Raw genomic sequence first — 8,995 nt, 5'->3', positions numbered from 1 at the left:
AAAATGAAATTATGTTAGTCATTAAGTATTATTAACTTGAAGAAAATGATGCAATTTCCATTATATCTTTTGATCATTGGGGATATTCTACGATCTTCAAGGCAATTTCAGAAAATTATACTCGGCAAAACAGTAAAAGCATTTGGTTCCAAAATCCTCATTCTTACCATTACTAATAAGTGCTACTACTACAATATAAGAGTTCCCCTCTACTGCAACGAAACATGAATATTCCTCAAAAACAGAAACAAGCACAAGTCCTGTAAACCAGAAACTAAGTATTTCGCAGGCCAGAGATAAAGAAGCTCTACTGCTGTTAACCATCCAAAATTTTGCTCTCCAAGAGCTTGGAGCCACACCATTTCCTACAACCTTCCCAAAAAGTATCATTTCCAGAGGAATGAACTTTATCAATTGACTGCAACCTCAGCAGATAGGAAACTGGAATGAAGGGTGTCTTGACCAGATACTTTGGTCTTGGAGAACTTGAGAACGTGCACAGCTTCTTCCACTTTGGCCACCAGAGACTCTGGTGACTCCAGCAAAAGCAACAATTCCGAGTTATCCATCTCCAAAAGCATCCCCGTAATCTTTGCAGCAAGGTCAGGCTGCACACACAAATAAATAAATAAATAAAGTGCATAGTTTTGATTAGTGTCGAGAAATTGAGTCCATTTGACAGTATTTCTCTACACTCTACAGGGTTCATCTGAAAACAACATCAAAAAGAGATAATGAAAATGATGGTACTAATGATAAAAAATAATTAGAAATTAAAATTTCTAAGGATTTGTTCCCTTTGTTTTTCGAAAGAAAACTGAAGCTAACCCGGGGAAATTAGCACTACCTGTGTCCCCCCTTCTGCAGACTAAAATCAATGCTGATGCTCATATTTATAAAGGAGGGGATGACGCAGAATAATTTCTTCAAATGTGCTTAAAAGGTGTCGATAATGTACTTGCAATACCTTTTGTTTTTGGACAAGAGGGTACAGACGCTCGCCGAGTATCTGCTTCTGATGCTCAGGGGAAGAAGCAGCAAGCATGCTACTTAGCATCTCTGACCCCTGTGGCCCGGACCCAACAGAAATAGAAGCAGCAGATGAGACTCCAGATCCTTTGTTCATCTCACGTTGACGGCTGTTTGGCACATACTTAGCCTGCCCAGTCCACTGCAGTGCATGCTTAAAAGGATCAGAACAGATATGGCACAAGTCATAGTGAACAGAAAAATACTAATCTAAAAAGGAAATTGGGAAGTTCCATGACTGGTGAATATATGGCTCCAAGATGAATGGTAGAAATAGTGGAGAACGCTCATTTCCACTCCTTTCCTAGTACCATACTCCTTATAATAAATTCATTCTCTCACTCTTTTAAATAGTCCTCTACGGTATATTAGACCCTCAAATTGCCTTGCACAAAGCCTCCCATTTCTCAGTCAATCTAAACTAGTGACTTCAATAATGCATGAACAGACCATCACTAGAAAATGTTGAGAAAGTGTGCTCCAAGAAGTCAATTTCTCTGTAATATTGAGATGCCTATGGGAGTTGGACAATAAAACCTAAAGTAAAAGTTGAGTCGCATGTGGTAGGGTAAAATGAATGGTAATCAAATAGAACATACAGCAAGCACACATCTTCAGCATATGAATAGGACTGGAGAGAAATAACTAAGTGAAGAAAAAAAAGACCTGCTGATTGGCTGACTCTTTTGAAGAAGTCATTGACTGTGGTATGTAGGAAAAAGAGTATGCACCACCCTGTGGCAGCATAGGCCCGTTCATCCTGCCCCTATTTTGCCTTTGGTTATTAGGAATCTGCAAAAGAAAATTAAATGAACAGCAAGCCCAGCATGTATGGAAAATAATTACAATTACATATCCATAATGATTGTCTTTTTTTCTCACATCCTTTTTATCCTCTAAGATGTCTCCAATTTGAAATATGACATTAGGTAAAATGCCACAAAATATACAATGGGAGAAAGCTTTGAATGCTGTTAAGCAGAAGTACTTACAACTGGAACTGGAGATGGTTGAAACCCTGGTCTGGTTGGAGGTGCAAATCCATTAGCCCCCCATCCTGGCCTCAATCCCAGAGGCTGATACATCATGGAGGGCCGAGGAGGCACTTGTGAAACAACACCAGGTGGAGTCGGGTAGTAGTAAGGAGGATATCCACTGGGGATAATAGTAGCTGAATGCCCCACCAGTCCTGGCATGCGTTGTGCATACTGAAGCTGCAATTGTGCTTGTCTATCCTCTTTCCTTTGAGCAATAGTCACATACAGTGGCTTCCCATGAAACATGTATCCTGTGAGATACCAAGGGATAACATAATCAGCTACCTGAAGAATGAAACGTTAACACATAATAGGACCTTGCATGGCACCATGAGCGAGCAAATTGGAATTGCCATCCTTCAGAAGCAACGCTCCTGACTTCAATTGCTTTTCAAATTCTAATATATAATTGTCAACGGAGATTTTCAGTTATGCGTATATGATAAGAGAACACTTCAACCAGTTTGAGTAGACAATTATAACATGGAAGAGCCACAGTTGCGTAAGCACCACTTTTGAAACATGAATATGCATGTACTATAGCTTATATATCAAACAAAACATAAATATATAGGTCCCACCTAATATAGGGGGAAAAATATAAAAAACCAGTTGATTTCTTTTCAAGAAAAATCATTAAGAATCATCATCATATAAAAAGATTATTTACTTAAATAATGCAACATAATCTTCTGGTGTAGGAATTTCTTACTAAGCATTGATTTGATGGGTCAATTTTTAGTTCCATTATTAGCAGCTTATTAGTTCTAAACAAATTTTTTGTTTATTTAAGAAATAAGAGACATTTTTCAGTTCCTCCACCAAAAGGTTCACTCCAGCATCTGAAAATGAAACTGTTGCTGGAAAATACAACTTCACATTTGTACATAGACACGATATAAAAACACTGGAGTTAACTTCCAAGATGATGAAAGAACATTAGCAAATATTTGTGTGCTGGTTTCTTAGGGGTCATCATACAAAAAAACCCATTTAGATGCTGAAACTGACAGATGTTACCACATTAAAGTTCCTTAGCTTCTTCTAACCACATATAAGCGTAGTAAGTTATCAACTAACCATGAAAAGTGATCACAGCTTTATTGGCCTCCTCAGGGGTGGAAAAGCAGACAAATCCAAACCCCTTACATATTCCCTTGTTATCTTTCATAAGTTTTGCAGAAGTAATTGTTCCGCACTGACTGAAGTGTTCTCGCAGCTCCTCCTCAGTGACATTATCATCAATGTTCTTCACATAGACATTTGAACCCTAAAAAATAAACAAATACATATAAAGATAAACTGAATAGACAAGAAAAAGCAGACATATTTAGGGAGAGGAATGGGTATAAAACTACCTTGAACTTCATGATCTGCTCTTTACGTTTCTCCTCAAATTGATGTCGTAAAATTTGCTCACGCTCTGCTTTCTTCTGTGCTCTTGCTACATATAGAACTTTTGAGCCTACCCAATAGAAACAATAGAATGACTGAGTGTTTAAAATCAGGCAAGCATCACCTGTTGGCAACCAAAAGTTATTAAGGAACAAACAACCTACCAAGTTGTGATCCATTCATCGCTTCCATTGCCTGTCTTGCATCATCTGAGTTTTCAAAGTCTACAAAGCCAAAACCTCTTGACATCCCATTGTCTTCCTTTCGGATAACCAAGCTAGCAATTTTTCCAAACTTGGAGAACTTTTCCTGCAGAACCTCTTCAGTGACATCTGGACCCAAATTTTTCACATACAAATTTGTAAATTTAGCATCTGGGCTGGGTAAAATCCTTTCGCTCTTTTTGACAAACTTCCCAACATATCTGAGCCATGAATATCATTATGAAATAGTAAATATCCATAAGACCAAAGAAGTGGGCAGAATAAACAAAAAAAAGCATAATAATGTATATGCTTGCACACACATGCACATGCACACGCACATTTATGCACATATGGCTAATCACATCTTTCGACATAGTAAGTAACAAGAAAGTGCTGCACATACATCTGCTTTTCTCCAAAAGTGGAGCCATTTAGCTTCTCAATTGCATCATTTGCAGATTCCTCAGACTCAAATTGAACAAAGCCATACCCTTTACTCTTCCCATCCTCAGACGTAGCAACTTTGCAAGACAAAATGTTTCCAAATTTCTGAAACATATCTTGAAGCCCCATATTATCGATCGATTCATTCAAGTTCTGCCACAAAATCAAAATCCCTTTTGGTAAGAATCCAAATAAACAAAAAAGAATGAATAGTCTATCTCAGCCATTTTATGTTAAAAACATACAAATACCTTAACAAACACATTCCCTTTACCACTTCTTCTTGCATCAGGATCGCGACGTGACCACATGACCCTTATCAAATTGCCATTCAGGGTAGTGTGATTCTTTACTTCAATAGCACGAATTGCTACTCAAATCAGAGGAGGCGAAAAAAAGAAAGAAAGTGGAATTTAATCAGACTTTTAAACCATGTATATAACATAACAACAAATGAAAACATAACATAACAACAAATGAAAACATAACATAACAATGAGACTTTCTCCCACTTTACCATCAAACCATCACAATCTTTTTAACAACCTTGCAATAATATCCCAAACATAAATTTTGTTTCTAATCTAAAACCTTTTGGCAAGGCAACCAAAAAGCTCAGTGAAGAAGATATATATTCAAGAGACCAATGAAATGAATCAACACTACAAAATCTTGAATTTGTATACTTTTCAAAGATGGGATTTTATGGTTAATTGTATCCAACTTTTCTTTTACCACGTTCTCCGAAGCCAACGAGATAGTAAAAGATGCTAGATTGTTCTGAATCTTTATAATTGTACTATCACCTCCAGAAACCTAATAATTGTCAAAAAGTCAATTAAGTAAAATCTAATAAAAAGAAAACTTGTCTTCAGTTCTTTTCCTTAAATTCCAATGCAGGCAAACATAGTAGAGAATTTTTTCTCATTCATATAAATCATTGAAAAAAAAATCCTTCTATATTTATTTCATTGCAAATAAGTTTCTTGTAACACAAAATAACGACCAGCATTTTTCAAACAAACTTTCAAAATCGGATAATACCATGGAGCAACCAAACACAACCAAAGGATAAACGGGCTTCCCAGTTATACTCATTAAAGCATCCCAAATACCCTTTCTTTCCCAGCACATTCCCAGGATCCAAACAGTTTAAATAACTTGATATTTATAATCATTGCAAATATATATATAAATAACTTGATATTTATTTCACTGCAAAGCAGTTTCCTGCAACACAAAATAATACCAACTTGCAAAATCAAATAATACCATCGAACCAAACAGAACCATAAATTCCTTTTCTTTTCCCGCTCATTTACCAGGAACCAAACACACCCATAAAAGAAAGCAAAAATAAATAAATAATTAACTATTTTTTTTTTTTAAAAAAAAAAACCGAAACCAAACATTAAAAACAAAGCATTTTGTAAGTAAATTCTGATTTTCATATAAATTGGATACTTATTTCCCTGCAAAGCAGTTTCTTGTAACACAAAATAATACGAACTTTCAGAATCGAATTATAGCATCGAACCAAACACAACCAAGAAAAGAAAACGAGTTTCACAAATATCCTCTCTAATTAAGGCCTTCTAAATTCCCTTTCTTTTCCCGTCCCAGGAACTAAACACACCCACCAAAAGAAAACAAAAAAGAACAAAAACCTAAACCAAACAGCAACAACCAAGCATTGTGCATGTGAATTTATATAATTTGGATATTTATTTCGCTGCAAATCAGTTTCTTGTTGCACAAAATAATACGAACTTTCAGAATCGAATTATAGCATCGAACAAAACACAACAACAACTACAACAACAAAAAGAGATTCTCAATTATCCTCTCTAATTAAGGCCTTCAAATTCCCTTTCTTTTCCCGCACATTGCCAGGAACCAAACACACCCACAAAAAGAAAGCAAAAAATATCAAAAACGTAAACCAAATAGCAACAACCAAGCAGTGTGCGTGTGATCAGTTCCGATTTTTATATCATTTGGATATTTATTTCCCTGCAAATCAGTTTCTTGTAACACAAAATAACACTGACTTTCAGAATCGAATTATAGCATGGAAGCAAACACACACACACACACACACACACACACACAAAACAAAAACGAGTTTCTCAATTATCCTCTCTAACGCCTTCAAATTCCCTTTCTTTTCCCGCACATTCCCAGGAACCAAACACCCCCACAAAAAGAAACCAAAAAAGATTAAAACCTAAACCAAGCAAAAACAACAAGCACAGTGCGTGTGAATATTTACCGTCTTCGAGAGTGATGAAGTTGACGTAACCGTAGCAGAGCGACCTCCCCGTGGACATGTCCCTGCAGACGCGCACTGACGCGAGGCTTTCAAACTGTGAGAATGCGTCCACGAGCTGGCCGTCCGTCATGTCCGGGTGGAGGTCCCCCACGTACAGCGACGCCGTCACCGTCGGAGTCACCGCCATTGTTTCCCTTCGCTCTTTAACCTCCGATCACCACCCAAACGCTACCGTTATGCGAGTGATTAGTATGAGAGAAGAGAGAGTGATATCAACGAGAGATAGTGATATCAGAGAGAGAGAGAGAGAGAGAGAGAGAAGTGGTGTGTGAGGATTTTCAGATTTTGCATGGACGCGAAGGAGGTTAAGCCGCTCGCTATAAAGGACGCGTTCAGTGCGCTGCGAGTTTCACGCGGATAGGTAGCGCGTGAGAGGCGCCTGCGGAAGTTTGTTGGAGTTACCTTAGGATTAGGATTGCGTTTTAGCGGGGGTTGCAAGAGTTTTTGTGAGATATAACTAGTTGTTGACCCAATTCAAATATAATGGGAAATTATCTCACACATTTAAATCCCTAATTTTAACAATTAAAATATTAAATTTAAATGCCTAGGACTTGAATTGGGACCCAAAAAAAAAAAAAAAAAACTCCCGATTAAAAGCAAAACATAAAAATATAATTAATAAAAATATAAACTACCACGATAAGTACTACAATGTGAAGTTGTAAATGTATTATATCTCTAGCTCTATTATATAATTATTCATTTATTTTCATTTTTTATGAGTCCCAATGAGAATTGAGTTCTAAGATTTAAGATAAAGATGCATGTTCACAAATCCATAGATAATCTCAAAAATAAAAATATCAACCCATTAATTGCCAAACCGATAGACCGTTAACCCGAGTAAAACATATTGCAATCCTCTAACTCTAAACGAACCTAACCGGTTTTGGTGACTCCAATGGCACGAGGAGATAACTCACATGTGTGAGAGAAAAAAGCCAAGGAGAGAGATCGAGAAGCGGGTAATCAAGTGGGACCCGTGCCCTTAAAGACTGCTTCCAAACGCTTTGTACAACTATTTTTTTCATAGGAATTCTCGGGCAAGACTTTTAACTTTTAAGGGTCTCCTTGTTCCACGGAAACAAACCCTTTTGTTTCTCTCTTCTATTCCCTTCACCTATATATTTTTTTTTCTCTAATTAGATAAAATTAAAGATAATTTGATTAATTTGATTAATTTTATTATAAAATGTAATGTTACTCTTTATACTTATTTATCACATATGTGAAAAGACATTTAAAACACATCACATCAACCGATCAGTATGATATGAATATAAAAAATATCATTACTCTATTATAAAATATAAAATATATGAAATAGCGAAAGCGGACTTAGAAACGTACGTTCACTGTTGGAAAGTGTCCCTAATTCTCTTTATAAGAAAAATATGGTAGGTGAATTGATCTAAGAAATGTAATAAATCTTAAAGATTTGATTACAGACATAATTAATAACAAAATCAACATAAATAATAATAATAAAAAAATCCTATATTCTAACATTATAATTGACATTCATTCTAGGTCATATTTTGTTTTTGGTCAAAATATTGAGGTTTAGACGAGAGCCCAAAAAATTGGAATAGGGACACATCACACATGGGAGTGCCAAATGGAGCACTGTTGGACCTCGTTGAGATTCCCAGGATTGGGTTATGCTTTAGAGCACTATATATATATATATATATATATATTTTAATATTTGATTTGAGTCTAGTTTTAATTCTACACATTAAAATTGAAACACGTGTCTCTTGTATATGATATAAGACGTGTTTCAATTCCAACGAATCCAATTCGAAGCCAATCCCGGCCAGTTTTTGGCATTCAACTAGAACATGAGAAAAAAAGGTGGTCAAGAAAAGGGATTTTTATTTTTATTTTTTTTATTTTTGGTAAGCCTATGTTCTCAAGCAAACCCTTGATCAGCATCAAGATTAGGTAAGGTATGAAGTGTTGGCTAGGGAAGTAAGAATATGGACCTCAAGCGCAAAGAACTGTAATATTCTGAATTTAATTTCATCAGAATAAAGCTTTGTATAATTTGTTTGGGTTTTGTAATAATCCAAATTTAGAAGGGAAGATATTGGCTAGCCAGAGTTTATTTTGGCTTGTCGAGATGTAAATTTGAATGAAAATATAGTTGTATCCAACTAGTTATTAGACTACAAATTGGTGAGCTCTTACAATGCTCACTGTTACGTGTGTAGTTATTGTTAGATAGTAGGTCTGTTTTATCTATTAGGTTATTCAGTTCAGTAGTGTTTTATTGCTTTAATAGTTGTTTAGTTCATTAGTTGTTTTATTAGTTTACTATTGTTGTGTGGGTAGATGTCTCATGTTTATCTTTTTATGTTGTTATTTGGGTAGGGTTATGTTTATCTCTTTTATCTTTATCTTTTTGAAGTCTTGTTGATAGCAGGTTAAGTTGTTGAGTTAGGAGTTAAATAGAAGTTCTATTTCATGTGGAACTCTATTTTCTATTGTATTCCGTTCTTTTAAATATTGCTTTGTTATTGAATACAAGTAATTAATCAAGTAAA

The 8,995-nt window shown here is 35.7% G+C and overlaps 1 protein-coding gene across 1 annotated transcript; it reads right to left on the bottom strand.

The window, feature by feature from the left end:
- Positions 1-141: 141 nt before the first annotated feature.
- On the bottom strand, positions 142-6,709 carry LOC133873001 (polyadenylate-binding protein 7). The gene is made up of 10 exons (XM_062310701.1): positions 6,384-6,709; positions 4,363-4,481; positions 4,071-4,264; positions 3,626-3,885; positions 3,425-3,531; positions 3,147-3,336; positions 2,022-2,317; positions 1,696-1,821; positions 968-1,171; positions 142-608 (listed from the first exon to the last, which is right to left on the bottom strand). The coding sequence occupies exons 1-10, from the start codon at positions 6,568-6,570 to the stop codon at positions 411-413; spliced, it is 1,881 nt and encodes a 626-aa protein (XP_062166685.1). The 5' UTR covers positions 6,571-6,709; the 3' UTR covers positions 142-410.
- Positions 6,710-8,995: the final 2,286 nt, after the last annotated feature.

The sequence above is a fragment of the Alnus glutinosa genome, chromosome 7 (assembly GCF_958979055.1).
Source record: "Alnus glutinosa chromosome 7, dhAlnGlut1.1, whole genome shotgun sequence".
Taxonomy (NCBI): Eukaryota; Viridiplantae; Streptophyta; class Magnoliopsida; order Fagales; family Betulaceae; genus Alnus; species Alnus glutinosa.
Note: the sequence above shows the minus strand (reverse complement) of the source record. Positions and strands in the feature narration are given on the sequence as shown.

Coding starts and splice junctions, on each gene's coding strand:
- LOC133873001 (XM_062310701.1), bottom strand. CDS start 6,570: ATGGCGGTGACTCCGACGGTGACGGCGTCGCTGTACGTGGGGGACCTC. Junction 2,318..3,146: donor AGCTGTGATCACTTTTCATG/GTTAGTTGATAA, acceptor GGTATCTCACAG/GATACATGTTTCATGGGAAG. Junction 1,172..1,695: donor AAGAGTCAGCCAATCAGCAG/GTCTTTTTTTTC, acceptor CATGCACTGCAG/TGGACTGGGCAGGCTAAGTA.